The sequence below is a fragment of the Pelodiscus sinensis genome, chromosome 13, assembly GCF_049634645.1.
Source record: "Pelodiscus sinensis isolate JC-2024 chromosome 13, ASM4963464v1, whole genome shotgun sequence".
In the NCBI taxonomy this organism is placed as follows: domain Eukaryota; kingdom Metazoa; phylum Chordata; order Testudines; family Trionychidae; genus Pelodiscus; species Pelodiscus sinensis.
Window position 1 is genome coordinate 2,989,344 of NC_134723.1, and position 14,770 is coordinate 3,004,113.

General features: G+C 50.4%; 1 protein-coding gene across 9 annotated transcripts in view; it reads left to right on the top strand.

Moving 5' to 3' along the window:
- LOC102449669 (H(+)/Cl(-) exchange transporter 5) overlaps positions 1-14,770 on the top strand; it is an 82,641-nt gene that overhangs the window by 57,399 nt on the left and 10,472 nt on the right. For all 9 annotated transcript variants that reach the window (XR_012895628.1, XR_012895629.1, XR_003088347.2 and 6 more), the window contains 7 exons: positions 533-655; positions 1,210-1,416; positions 2,579-2,659; positions 5,112-5,654; positions 8,120-8,306; positions 10,993-11,391; positions 13,374-13,590. Coding sequence is in view for 5 of the 9 variants with exons in the window: in XM_075896674.1 (XP_075752789.1) it covers positions 533-655; positions 1,210-1,416; positions 2,579-2,659; positions 5,112-5,654; positions 8,120-8,306; positions 10,993-11,391; positions 13,374-13,590 (1,757 nt within the window). In the remaining 4 variants the exon portion in view is untranslated. The remainder of the gene's footprint in view (positions 1-532; positions 656-1,209; positions 1,417-2,578; positions 2,660-5,111; positions 5,655-8,119; positions 8,307-10,992; positions 11,392-13,373; positions 13,591-14,770) is intronic.

The following is a 14,770-nucleotide window of genomic DNA, read 5'->3' on the forward strand; positions in this document are numbered from 1 at the left end:
AGTCCACTTTATTGGTCAACGTACTTTATGCTTACAAGATATCCCATTGCTTCTCTTTTGGCTTGTCGTGTACTAAGGGGTCGCCTGTACGAAACACACATCCTACATGCTTCCCTTCCTCCCTGTCTAAATATTTCATAGACAGTGTGATCGAGAGTGACCGTCTAAATCTGGTCCCCAGTGCAGTGCCCGCGGGTGCCATGACGCCTGCCGGGCCATTTCTGTGCGCCCGCCGAGTAATTGGGGCTGGCACGTGGCCCTTGGGCGGTGCCGGCGCCGGACACACAGCGTATCGGCGTTCCCACTCATGGGCATGCAGCACAGGAGCAGCGCCGGCATCAGGTGCGCGGTGCATGGGCGTTGACGGCTCCTGGGCGTGCGGCACAGGAGCAGCGCTGGCCCCAGCACGCAGTGTATGGGTGGCCCCGCCCCTGGGTGCCCGGCGCGTGAGTGGCCCCGCCCCCGGGTGCCTGGCAGCCCCAAAAGGTTGGGAACCACTGGTCTAAATCAAGCAATTTTGTCTCTGTTTCAGGGGGCATTTGCGTACATTCTCAATTACTTCATGTATGTTCTTTGGGCACTGGTATTCTCTCTGCTGGCAGTGTTACTCGTCAGGGGATTTGCGCCTTATGCTTGTGGCTCAGGAATCCCGGAGGTGAGTCTGAAATTCACTTTCCTCCAACAAATCACTCTGAAATATTTTCCATCGTTTGGCTAAAGGTTGCCCCTGGCGTTGCGGAGGGATGTAATTCTCCATCAAAAGATGACAATACCAGGGCAATTTTAAGGAAAATTGCTCTTTAAAACTAGAAAAGAATCAGAATGGTGTAATTTTTTGCTTCATTTCAAAGTGCAGTATTAAAACAGAACTAGTCTCCCGTGTCTCCAAGTCATGATTCCAGAATTATTTCCTAGAACACCGTAACTACTAGCATGTCATCATAGAAGTTAAACAAACACGACTGTTTGTACAGCACTCGGAGCACTCTGCTAACTGCAGAGTTTTGCTGGCTTGAGTGACCGAACAGTTAACTTTGTTTCACTTTCAATGACAATAAAGAAAAACTTGTTTAACATCTATATAGTGTTTAATAAAGCCGTAAAACAAAGTTCTTGACAGTTTAGTGGGCCTCTAATAAATAGAGACCCAGCCAGTTTGCAGATGAAAGATTTGAATGAACGGCTGTAAAACTCGGCTTTGACTTTCAGATCAAAACGATCTTGAGCGGTTTCATCATTCGCGGCTATTTGGGCAAGTGGACCCTGATCATCAAAACTGTTACATTGGTGTTGGCAGTATCGTCAGGCTTGAGTTTGGGGAAAGAGGGCCCTTTGGTGCACGTTGCTTGCTGCTGTGGAAACATCTTGTGTCACCTTTTCACCAAATACCGAAAAAACGAAGCCAAGCGCAGAGAGGTAAAAATGCACGGGAAGATTTGTGGTGTTGCACTTGGTGCCGAAGGGCTTATCACCATTTTAGCGTAAAAATATAGAATGGTGCTTCTCAGGTCATCGAATAAAACAATTTCTGTTGAGCATACAGCATGCGAACACCAGTACGAAAGCTGCTCTGTGTATATATGTAAGGTGCTGCATATAATAGTGCTGCTTATATTGGTAAGGAATCTAGCACCAGCTTCTTAACCCAATACAATGCTGTACTGGGAGCAAAACATTTGCGTTTTGGCTTCCTCTGTGAAAATATTTCTATCCAGAAATGATACCGTTCCACAATGTAGGAGAGTAGAGATTCCGCTAGCTTGGGGCATATATATTAGCAAGTGACACAACTTGCCAGGTGCTTGATTCTGCAGCCTTATGAGTTCTAGTACTTGGTCAAGTGATGCTCTGTGGACTTGGATAGGAGTAAACACTATTCAGCATGAGTAACTGGACCATTAGACACTCAAATACCATGGCGATAGGTTCTTATAATGCACCCAACTAGTACAGCTGAGAATTCTGTAAATGAGTCCTATTGTAAAGTCCTATGACATTTTATGGTGACTCTCGGAAAGTGAGTGAGACGCTTAGTATCCTCTTGTCCGCATTATTTTCCGGCAACCATAAATACCTACATTGTGTCTTAAAATAGTGTTGTAACTGGAGTCGTGAATGACTCCAGAGTCTCTTGTTTAGAATTTTTTGTGAATGAATTCTTGTACACGGGATAGAAGCTGTAAGGAATACAGATAGCCATGTGATTGTTCACTGTAAAATTAACCAGAAAATACGGTTTTGTGTTTACACTACTGAGATGCGATGGTGACTTTTTATATTGAACCTTTCCCCCAGAACAATGCAGAATGTGAAATTGGAGGGAGGAGGTAATTGTGAATTACATCAATTACTAAATAGAGAGCCCTTTAAAGGTTAAAGTTTTTTGTAACTAATGGAACGTTGTACATCTCCGGTTGACTTAGGTCATTCCACCTGTTTACGATGGTCATATTTTAAATCAAGTCAGCCATTAGGTGAGCTGCACAATAGAAATCTGAGTTGTACAAAATGTACCTGCTTGAACAAAGGGACAATGTAACCATTGTCTACATATCTGACTTCTGACCTCTTGATTCAGGTTTTGTCAGCTGCTGCAGCTGCTGGCGTGTCTGTAGCGTTTGGTGCACCAATCGGAGGGGTGTTGTTCAGTCTGGAAGAGGTAATCAAAACTTTGCATTTTATTTCACAAATACTGAATTGATCCTGCTCTTTAAACATACAGCACTTCAGTCCCTTCTGGGTCTATTGTCATGCAAAGGAAGCATGCACCGTTAAATACAATTTGGAGTCTGCAACGTGAATGTTTCCATGAGTCAACCAAGCGCTTTATCTGAAAGGCTTACTTCTGAAGGGTGTGAATTAGCGTCCTTATTTTTGCAGCGATGCTGTTAAGTCCCCCACATAGCCCTCCGGTACTGACCTGTAACCCACTGCCCCAGTTTTCAGTCTTGTTCCCCAAACTTCCTCTCGCACTGCATTAAAAAAAACCAAAAACCTTCTGCCAGTTCATCTCCATCCTAATCTCTGTCCTCCTTGGGAATCCAGCCTTGGGTCTCTTCAAGGAGACTTGTCGTGCAGTTGAGTTTGAGGGGCCACAAGCCACACAGATGGATTTTAATTGTATCATTAGCAGCCGTCTCATTCCTGTTCCCAGCGAGTGATAAGATCATGGTAGCTGCAGTGGCTTAGAGTTCCGCACTCGTGCAGCACGGACGGTGAAGTGTACCCTGTCGCTTGGCCCAGCTGTCAGCACTGTGTAACACAACATCCTCACAGCCATAGTCACTTTCCCTGCTGGGCACGGGCTTTCTGTGCAGCAGATGCCCACCAGTGATCCAACTGACTGCAAAACTTCTTTTCCATGCAACCAGTCAAGAATAGAACTCGAGATCAGCCCTGGTTACCTGATATGAGACACCTGTATTAATCAGGGGGGTCATCGAGATGCCCTTCCTCTGCCTTATTAAATAAAAAAAAAAGTTGCCACCTTCATATTTTCAAGCCCATAGGCATATACCATGTTTTGGAAAGAATTCTCCAGTCTCCCTAGTATTGTACCTCTGAAATAACCTTTCGTTAATACATGTCGATTGTAAATACAGCTTGGAAGTCTGCTGACTTAACCCCCTCATTGTGGAAGTGGGAGACAGGGGAGGGATCCCGTGAGGATTACCTGTTGTGATCCCTCCTTTTGGGGCATCTGGCATTGGCCACTGTCGGCAGACGGGACACTGGCCTGGATGGACCTTTGGTCTGAGCCACTATGGCCGTTCTTATGAAGTGGTGTGAAGTCTCCAGTAGCGAGCCAAGTAGGGTACACACCTGATGCACTCTGGGCTACTAAGCCATGCATGTGTCATTTCCTTTAGAATGAAGGAGGAACTGACGGTGCCCTGGCTCACTGCTGTTTCTAGGCCAGTTTGGTAACTGAGTAGCCAGTGTTTTAAAAATGTTTGGTTGTTCATTGAGCAAAACCATTTATCTTTAGCACACAGTACATCAGCTCAGTAGTCTAAAGGCTACTCTATGCATATGTGAATGTGTTGAGTATAGTATTGCTGTCTGTAGATACTGTGGGGTAGGTAGAGAATCTAGTACCGACCGTGTATGTTAGAGTCCTTAACCCTACATTAGGCAGCAGTGACTCTTATTGGACAAAAGTTTGAGGGGGAGCCGAGTTAGTCTAGAACAGGAAAAACTTAAAAAACAAATAATAATCTGGTAGCACTTTATAGACTAACAAAACATAGACTCATAGACTTTAAGGTCAGAAGGGACCATTATGATCATCTAGTCTGACCCCCTGCACAGTGCAGGCCACAGAATCTCACCCACCCCCTCCTAGAATAATCCTCTCACCTATATCTCAGATATTGAAGCCTTCAAATACTTTGAAGACCCCAAGATGCAGAGAATCCTCCAGCTGTGACCCATGCCCCATGCTACAGAGGAAGGCGAAAAACCTCCAGGGTCTCTGCTAATCTACCCTGGAGGAAAATTCCTTCCTGACCCCAAGTATGGCGATCAGCTAAACCCTGAGCATGTGGGCAAGACTCACCAGCCAGACACCCAGAAAGTTCTCTATAATAATTCCTATCATCCCTCCATTGACCTATTTCCCACTGATAATGAATGGTCAATTAGTTACCAAGATCATGTTATCTCATCAAACCATCCCCTTCGTAAACCCATCTAGTTTAATCTTGAAACCAGATAGATCTTTTGCCCCCACTACTTCCCTTGGAAGGCCGTTCCAGAACTTCACTCCTCTAATGGTTAGAAACCTTCGTCTAATCTCAAGTCTAAACGTTCTACTAGCCAGCGTATATCCATTTGTTCCTGTGTCCACATTGGTATTAAGCTTAAATAATTCCTCTCCCTCCCTGGTATTTATCCCTCATGGTATTTATACCATGTAGATGGTATCATGAGCTTTCATGGGCACAGCCCACTTCTTCAGATGACCAGCTGTGCCCACGAAAGCGCATGATCCCATCCACATGTTTTGTTAGTCTATAAAGCGCTACCAGACTGTTTAAGTTTTTTCTTATTGGACAGGAATTAATGCCAGTTTACAGTAAATGACTGAATCTTCCTCCCCCCTTTTTTAGGTGAGTTACTACTTTCCCCTCAAGACTCTGTGGAGATCTTTCTTTGCCGCCCTGGTAGCAGCGTTCACCTTGCGCTCCATCAACCCTTTTGGCAACAGCCGCCTGGTTCTGTTTTACGTGGAGTTTCACACCCCTTGGCACCTGCTGGAGCTGGTGCCGTTCATCCTGTTGGGAATATTCGGTGGCCTTTGGGGATCTTTCTTTATTCGCAGCAACATTGCCTGGTGCAGACGCCGCAAGACAACCAAGCTCGGCAAGTACCCTGTGCTGGAGGTCATTGTCGTCACGGCCATCACGGCCATCCTGGCTTTCCCCAATGAGTACACCCGCATGAGCACCAGCGAGCTGATCTCCGAACTCTTCAACGACTGCGGGCTGCTGGATTTCTCCAAGCTCTGCGAGTACGTCAACGACTTCAACAGCACCAAAGGGGATGATCTGCCGGACCGAGCGGCCGGCCCGGGAGTCTACACAGCCATGTGGCAGCTGGCTCTGGCCCTGATCCTAAAAGTCTTCATCACCATATTCACGTTTGGCATGAAGGTGAGAGCCACATGTAAGATGCTGTTCGGATGACGATTCAGATCCGTGTGTTCTGTAAAGAACTGGTAGAAAGTGGCACTCAGCCTTTCTAAATGGTAAGGATCAAGTGTAGTAATTGTCAAGAGACTTAACAGCCTACGTCCTGTGGGCTTTCAATGGGCTTGACGGCTTCCTAAGTAACACACAGGCTCTTGCGAATGTTACCCCTATTCTAAACACTGCTTGTGCCCAGTTATCAGTAGCTAGCAGTGTTGCTCTTAGTGTTTTGCAACACCCCACTGTCACAATTCATGGGCTAGTTGTACCTCACCCTGAGTGCACCTCTCTTAGGCTCACATCACTTATCTTTGGAGTGGATCATGCGATTCTCTCATACCTGCAGTCATCAGGGATCAGCACAGCACGCCTGACGTCACTTGAGTGCTTGTGGATCTGTTACTCCAGGAGCAATGGCAGCGGTAACCAGGCAGCCTTCTCCAAGCCAAGGCGTTTGAGAGAGAACAGATTGCAAAAGCAACAACCCAGTGTAGACACATGCCAGCCTTTCCCTGAAGCTGTTTCCCTGGATCTGGGGGAAGGCCTCAGTCTTTCCCTGTACCAGTCTGTGCTCCTGAGAGCTGACCCATTTTCTCCTGAGAAGGCTTTCAGTCTATATCCATTGGGTTGCTTTAGGCGTTCCGAAGCCGAGCCGTGTCAGAGCAGATGATGTGGTGATGGCTGTGAGAATCACTGATGCTTCCTGCAAGACCTTATTGGAGGGACCACTGCACGGCTCAGTTAAAATTCCAGGCTGGGGAGAGGTGATTGTTTTGACCGTAGTGATGGAATTTTCACTCTGATGGGGCGTTTCATTGATAGTGACCCAGCTGCTGTCCAGCTGGAAAGCCGTAGGGGAACTCATGTGTAGAGAAATTTTCTGTTCTCATAGGACACTGGGGGTGTGTCTAAACTACGCTCCCCTGCCGACATGAAAGCCCTTTATCGACCTCCCCGGTAAACCTCATCCTACGAGGCATAACGGGGAGGTCGATAAAGGGCTTTCAGGTCGGCGCGGGAGCGTCCAGACTAGCGCGCTGAGCCGACAAACAGCTGCTCAGCTGTTTGTCGGCTCAGCGCGGCAGCCATTTAAATTTAAATGAAGCTGCAATTATTTAAATCGCGGCTTCATTTCTCTTTGCCGATCAGCCTGATCTACATGGCTCCATCGATGGAACCATGTAGTTTAGACACACCCTGGCTTATTAGAAACTTACCCAAGCAGAACAGCAGGAACCGGGTGTGTCTAGTAACAAATCCTGAATGGAGAGGGGTGTTGAAGCAGTTAAAATCGACTATAGAGCAGGTAAACACCAGCAAAGAAATGAAGCTGGGCGCTGGAACGCCCTATCTCAGTCACCCACAGCAAGACCTCCTCTTCAATCGGAGATGGTGTTTTGGGGCTGCATCACTGAGTGGACGTGGTGAAAGCATTGAGCCTATTGTGTGTATTTGCAGAAGAGTGCAGATTAACGGTGGAAGCGTAAGGCAGTGTGTGATCCCAAACCTTCCTTTGGGATGTGGAATGCTCCATAGCTTTAGCTGGGAATAGCATAAGGCACAGTGTCTGTCAGTTCTTGGGTGTTTTTGAAATGACCTGTTATCTCCTCTGGCTGAAGCACGGTTTTTTAGAGCAGACCCCTTCCCCCAAACCCTGCCCTGTTTCAGGTGTGAGTGACTGGTAAACACAGTGGACTGTGTAGGGAATCGAGATTGAATGCTGTCGTTACGGCGGTGTTACCCAAGGCAGGCTCTGCGCACATTGCATTTACTTGTTCACCCAGGACTTACTAGCAGTATCAATACAGCATGGATCCTTCCTAGGGATGTTAAAATGCGGTTAATTGACTAATCGAGTAGTCGATGGAATTTCCATCAACTAGTCGAAAGGCACTTCCGCATTCCAAGAGCGCTGGTGGGGCTCTTGTACATTTCAAAGGAGGAATGCGGAACGCTGCGTACAGCCCAAGGCCAGCAGGAAGACCTGCTGATGCCGGCTTGAAATGTACAAGAGTCCCCAGCGGCATTTCAGTGGAACCCAGGATCAGCTGTGGACTCCAAGCTGACTCCGGGTTCTGGGGAAATGCTGCGCAGAGCCCAGAATCAGCTGAGGAGTCCTCAGCTGACCCCAGGCTCCACGGCTGCCCCTTTGAAATGCAGAGGCAGCGTTTTAAAGCGGCAGCACCGCACAGCTGATCTCTGGCTCAGCTTTGTGGCGCTGTCGTTTTGAAGTACCCTTCCCCCCCCCAATTCTTCCCTCTGCCAACATACTGGTGCAGGGAGGAGATCTGTGCCGAGTGTGAGGATTTTTGATGTTGATGCCGATTGCCAGCCCAATTCTGGGTCCAGCTTCTAAGTCCGTCACCCATCCAGGTCTGTTTTGCACAGTGTTTCTTTACCTCACACGGCCGTGTTGGATTTATTGGCAGGTCCCTTCGGGTCTCTTCATTCCCAGCATGGCGGTTGGTGCCATCGTGGGCAGACTCCTAGGCGTGGGAATGGAGCAGCTGGCTTACTATCACCACGACTGGGCTATATTCAGCGGCTGGTGCAGTCAAGGGGCTGACTGCATCACTCCTGGCCTTTATGCAATGGTTGGGGCTGCAGCGTGTCTAGGTAAGCAACGAACTCTTGTCGCGTGCTCCTTGCTCAGTTACCTACAGAGCTGCCTTCAGACCTGCAGAGAAATGCCTTTGTGCGAAACGCTGCTGCTCCCTTTGCAGACTTTCGTCTGGCGAGAGGAAACTCTTTGAAACTTTGATGTGTGGTGTATTGATCGCATTTCCTCCTGCTCCGGTCTGCCGCAGGGTGTCTTTGGAAATGAGCTGAAACACTTCCCTGGGAATTTTCTGAGTGTATACGTAAATCTCCCATCGACCTCCTTTAAATCTCTCGCTTGGCTTTTTAGTCCTTTCTTCAGCCTTCCTGCTTCATGGCACAATTCCTGATTCATGTGCTCTGGTTTGGGAGCATTTCATCCCTCTAACAAACATCCCAATTCTGAAGTAGGAGCATATCTGACTGGGTTCTACTCAGTGGGATGCAATTCCTGGCCACCAGTGTTCACTGTAAGCGGTGAACCCAGAAGTTTAGATTTATCTTGGTCCTGCTGCTGCTGCTGTTGAGAGAAAACAGATGAGTCTAAAAACTGAGCACTTGCTTTTTGGCCAGTAGCCTCCAAACTTTGTTCCACCTCTCCTCCCTGGGGGCGGAGCAAGGCAAGAGGTGTGGCCCGGGCTGGAGCCAGAGCCTGTCTCTGGGATTGGGAGTGGAAATGTGTCCAGGTCGCAGTTGAGGGCTGGAAGTCAGAGCAGCGCTGGGCGTGAGTGGTGCTCTCCTCGGGGGGGGGGGGGGGGGGCGCGCGCGCACGCTCCTCCCCCAGGGGGCCTGGCCCAAGTCTTACTGTGCCCCCTCAAATGTTACTTTGGGGGGCGCCCCATTGTTTAGGGGCCACTGTTTTAGGCTCATTCTGGTGTTGGGGTTCTGGGGAGGAAAAAGGGGAATGTAATTTAGATGTCCACAAATGCTTACTGGGTGTGCAGAAGCTGCGGGAAATAGGAAGTGTGTGAACATGCTGGTTTAGCACATTCTCGGCTGTTTTGGAAAGAGATCCGTCAGTCACTCCCTGCTTGCAGAGGACTTTGTCAGTCCTCTTAAGCAATCGCTTTTAATAACCCTGGTTCTACTCCTTGGGCTCTGTCACCGGGGGACACATGCTGAAATGGAGAAGTCACTGTACAGCAGAAGCCCATTACTGGAGCAAAATCTCCCGTATTGCAAAAATGTAAAAGCGAAAACCAGGCTTCAGTGTAGCGCTAGGGACTCGGAGAACTCCTGAAAGGAGCTTGGTTGGCTAAAATGTCGAGAGCTGAAGGATCGTTTTCAGAAGTGACTTAGGTGCTTAAGTCTCTCGGGCGCTTCTGAATTAGTTGATCCATTTTGCTTTGGAAACGTGTGTGTGTATTGCCCAGTGTTCAGAATGTCTGTGTAGCTAAACCAAAGCAGCTTAAAAAGCCTCTTGTGTTCTCCTGTGGCTGTCCAGGGACCTGAAGATGGCAAAGACAGGGTCTGAATGCCCCCGGCCTGGCAGGACAGCAACCTTGAAAGAAAGTAACAGATCGTAAACAGTTTTCTGTTCTGTTTCTTGCTGGAGACGTTTTGGACCTTGATTCTGCATCTGTCAACAGTTTGGGGGTTAATTTGTGCTCTTGCCAAGGAACAAGGATCACCTTCCAGCAAGCTGGGACTAAGAAACACCAGTTGGTATTTTATTTATAGATGATAAAAATGTATTCTGTGGATGCATGTATATTTTATACTAACTAATGGTTCTCAGTCCTGGCTTGCTGGGAAATGGATAAATAATGTAAATCTGGACTGTCAAAGAAAATAACTTCTGAAATGAGTGTAATTGTCAAGCAGATTTCAGTGGCTCTGTCAGTTCCTCATGAGTGGCGTGGAGAAAGTGAAAAAGGAAAAGTTATGTACTTGTTCCCATAATATAAGAAGTAGGGGGCCACCAAATGAAATTAAGGGGCAACAGATTTAAAAGAAATAAAAGGAAGTTCTTCTTCGCACAGCGCACAGTCAACCTGTGGAACTCCTTGCCTGAGGAGGTTGTGAAGGGTAGGACTGTAACAGGGTTTTAAAAAGAGTTAGATACATTCATGGAGGTTAGGGCCATTAATGGCTGTTAGCCAGGATGGGTAGGAATGGTGTCGGTAGCCTCTGTTTGTCAGAGGCTGGAGATGGATGGCAGAAGAGAGATTGCTTGAGCCTTACCTGTTCGGTTCTCTCCCTCTGGGGCACCTGGTGCTGGCCACTGTCGGCAGACAGGACACTGTGCTAGATGGACCTTTGATCTGACCCAGTCTGGCTGTTCTTATGTTCCTTGCAAGAGCAGACTCCCTGAATTTCATGGAAACAGCCACAATCGGGAGTCCCTGAGGACCCAGCGATACCAATGCCTGTGGGTTCCTTAGGGCTCTTCCTGTGTCCAGTGGGAGAGTCACAGGGCCAGCTCGGGGTCCTGGCTTCGTGGCATCAAGTGACGCTGAGAAGCCAGTCCAGCAAACCAGACGTAATGACCCAGTCCCAGCCACAGAACCAGGTTGAAAACCGTGTCCCTTCTGTACGCAGAGCGTGAAGGCCAGGGGTGTCCGTCCGGTACAGCCTCCCGATCGCACAGCTTGCGTAGAGGCCTTCGTGTACAACGCCTCCGTTGCACATCAGGGCCCAGGGAGCTCCCGGGGGGAATCCTTGGGAATGCGTCAGCCTCTGAGACTTGCCTTCTGCTTTGCAGGTGGAGTCACCCGGATGACCGTGTCGCTGGTGGTGATTATGTTTGAGCTCACGGGGGGACTGGAATACATTGTACCTCTCATGGCTGCCGCCATGACTAGCAAGTGGGTGGCAGATGCCATTGGGCGGGAGGGCATCTACGACGCCCATATTCGTCTCAACGGTTACCCTTTCCTGGAAGCCAAGGAGGAGTTCTCCCACAAGACTCTGGCCATGGACGTCATGAGGCCCCGGCGGAACGACCCCGTTCTGACTGTCCTCACGCAGGACAGCATGACCGTGGAGGACGTGGAGGCCATAATCAACGAAACCACGTACAGCGGCTATCCGGTGGTGGTGTCCCGGGAGTCCCAGAGACTAGTGGGGTTTGTCCTCCGGCGGGATCTCATCATCTCAATCGGTAAGAGTCGCGGACCTGCAGTGTGCTCCAGTCGGGGCCTCACTGCCACCTCGTTACTGAGTGCTCTTGCCATTGTGCGGCACCTCTGATGGAGGCATGCAACCTCCCATCCCCCTCCGCCGTGGGGTGCAAAGTGCTGCTGGCTCTGTGGGAGTAAATAAATTGGGGCGTGAGGGCTCTGGCCCGGCCGCAGCTAAAAAGACTTTTCTATTGGCTGACTCATTTTTGAAAGACGCTTCCTGCAGCCAATCTGGAATGCGGCTGGCGTCTTGCCCGCTCTGTGCATTGAAAAGCAAAGCTCGAGATGCACTTGGAAGAGCAGGTCCGGCTCTTGCCTTAGGGTGCCTTGTCCGTGTTTTCTCCACGTCCCCGACTGCTTGGGATGACGCTGCCAAACCTGCTGGTGCAGGGATCGGTGTCGCGGGGTTGCACCACCCTCCGCTCCCCCAGGGACAGTTAAAAGGCTGGGGGGCTGTTTGCCACTCATGCCTCAGTGCCGCCTGGCGGAGACTGTGTGAGCTCCCAGTGGCGCTTGGAGGGGGGGCCCAGAACTGCGTGAACCAGCCCTGTCCAGGCTCATGTAAAATTTCGATGAATTGGCTAATCGAATAGTCGATAAAGGTGTCTCCGCCTTTGAGCGACAGCCACAGGGCTGGCCCCGTGTTCCCCGCGGCCTTTCAAAGCAGCAGCCCCACAGGGAGCGCAGGGTCAGCTGCGACTCTGAGACCCAGGCTGCATGCGGCGTTTCAAAGCAGCAGATCCCGGGCGCCACGTGGCGCTGCCACTTTGAAGCACCCCCACTTCTTCCTCCCCATCCCTTGCTGCCTCTTTCTGATAGAGGCAGCAGGTGGGGGGGGGGAAGCGACTAGTCAACTAGCATGCTTATCACTAGTCCAAATGCTTATCGGAGAGTCGTCCGCATCCCTAGCATGCAGAACAGGCTTCACTCTGTCTCTCCGTGTGGGAACGGTGGCTCTCGATACGGCTCTTCCTACCGATTTCAGCCATTGACAATGGGAGGGAAGGAAATGCAGGAAAAATACTCTCCAGCTTAACAATTTCCTTCCTGGGGCCTGACTGCACTGGGCTACAGCGTGGCCTCGTTTCGGCGGGGCTGGGCGTTTCCGGTGGAGCGGTTCGTGCTCGCCGAAGGTCCCCAGAAAAGGGCTTGTTCCCAGCTGTTAACCTGATCTGATTGTGGAATGTCCTAGCGAGGCGCCGTTCAGAATTCCGATTGCTGGAAACCTCCCTCCTCGTTACCGTAGCCAGTCGCAATCGTTCGCTGGTGCCCAGATGCTGCGGCATGCTCCGGGTGCTGGGAGAGTGGCCTGTGCTGGTTGGGAGGTGAAGTCGGCTAGTAAACTGTACGACGGTGGAGAATTCCTTAACGGGGCCACCTCTTTAACAATGGGGGCAGAGGGAATCTCCTTTCTAATCAGGTGTCCGGAGTGATCCCTGTCGACTAAGTTGCTATAAAATATTGTTCTCTATGAAATATGGGAGAGGCCCAGTGCAGTAGCCAGGAACGTGTTTCATACCCCACGTGCCTCAGTTGGCCCACTTAAAAAGCTTTGTGTAGGTGAATAAATTAACGAGCGCTGCATGAAGGCCAACTCCCTCTGTGCCCGGCACGGTCATCAGCCCTCTCCAGAAGGGCTCTGGTCTGGGTGGGTTTCTGGGCAGATGACGCCGCAGGTCCGGCAGCCACAGGAAGTTAATCCAGACGCGGTGGCGAATGCCATTCGGTGCAGAGCCCCATGTCCTGTGGACGGTGCCCCGGGATGTGCTCAGCTGCAGAGAAGGGAGTTGGCTGCAGGGCCCTCATCCCTCCCTCGCAGGTGGCTGGACAGGTGTGGGGGAGAGCCTGTGCCACTCCTTTGCTTGCGCAGGTGAAAGCCTGACCCTTTGAAGCTCTAGGGAAGCGAGCAGAGACCCGAGCTCGAAATGTCTCCCCTCTCTAACCCCCCGTGTGTCTCACCCAGAAAATGCCCGGAAGAAGCAGGATGGAATTGTGAGCACCTCAGTTATTTATTTCACTGACCACTCTCCTCCGCTGCCTCCGAGCTCCCCGTCCATGCTTAAGCTCAGGAGCATCCTGGACCTCAGCCCCTTCACCGTGACGGACCAAACGCCCATGGAGATAGTTGTGGATATATTCCGCAAGCTGGGACTGCGCCAGTGTCTCGTCACTCACAACGGGTGAGCGCGCCGCACGGGGGCACGGGGCCGGGAGCCTGAGCGCGGAGCACAAAGCATGGACCGTCGCTCGCTCAGGTCTGCGCGGGCCGGGAAATCGAGGCACGGTGCGCAGCGCCAAATGCATTGCGTGGTTAGAGTCGGCATGCCCTGCATTGATTTTTCTGGGGCGGCCCCATAGCGGGAAGTCGACGGGAGACGCGCTCTCATCACTTGCGACTGCGCAGAGTTCTGGGGTCGATGGGGCTGCCTTCAGTATTCGATTTAGTGGGTCCTTACTAGGCACGTGAGTGATGTGGCTAGTCACTTTCCCCCTTTCTGCCTCTATCAGAGAGGCAGTAAGTGGGAGGAGCAGGAGCCGGTGCTGGGCATAGCCGGCTTTAAAGCTGGTTCCTCCCCCTCCCGCCCCCAACACCGTCTCCGTGGGGGGCAGGGGAAGTAGAGGCACAATGGGAAACGGTACCTTGCTGCAAGCTGCAGTACTGCTTCTGAAATATACAAGTGCTCCAGCGGGGCTCTTGTATATTTCAAAAGCAGAAGCCCGGCAGGGAACAGGCAGTCCCTTCCCTGCTGGCCCCACACTCCCTCAGGGCTTCCTTTTGAAATGTACGGGAGCCTGGTAGGGCTCTTGCTACAGTTCAAAGGTGAAGGCGCCCTTATCGATTAATCCAATAGTCGATGGAACTCTAATAAACTCATCAAATAGTCAATGAATCTACATTTACCATCCCTAGTCCTTACCAGACCTGCTAAATCAAATGCCGTAAGTTCAACCTCTGGAGCGTCGATCTTCCCAGAAGTGTAGATGTGCCAAATTCATCTCTCCTTTGAAACTGATGTAAATCCAGAATAACCCCATTGGTTTAGCCAGAGTCATTCTAGATTTACATGCGATTAACTGAACAGAATTCAAAGCATAGCAAACGTAGGAAGCAGGTGCAGAACAATGGACCGTGTTGGAAAAGGCAGTACACTGGGGGCGGGGCAGTGCGTTAAAGCCGTTACACAGCACTGTGTCAGGTCTCCGCACCCGAGAGACCAGGCCTTCTTCCCCTTGAGCTGTGTGGAGGGAGGGCAGGGGTCTGTGTGTATGGGAGAGTCTATTGATTTTCTTTCCGTGAATGCAAAAGGCAATGTTGTAAGATAAACCTGTGGAAGACCGTTGTGGGGGGAGAATTAAAGT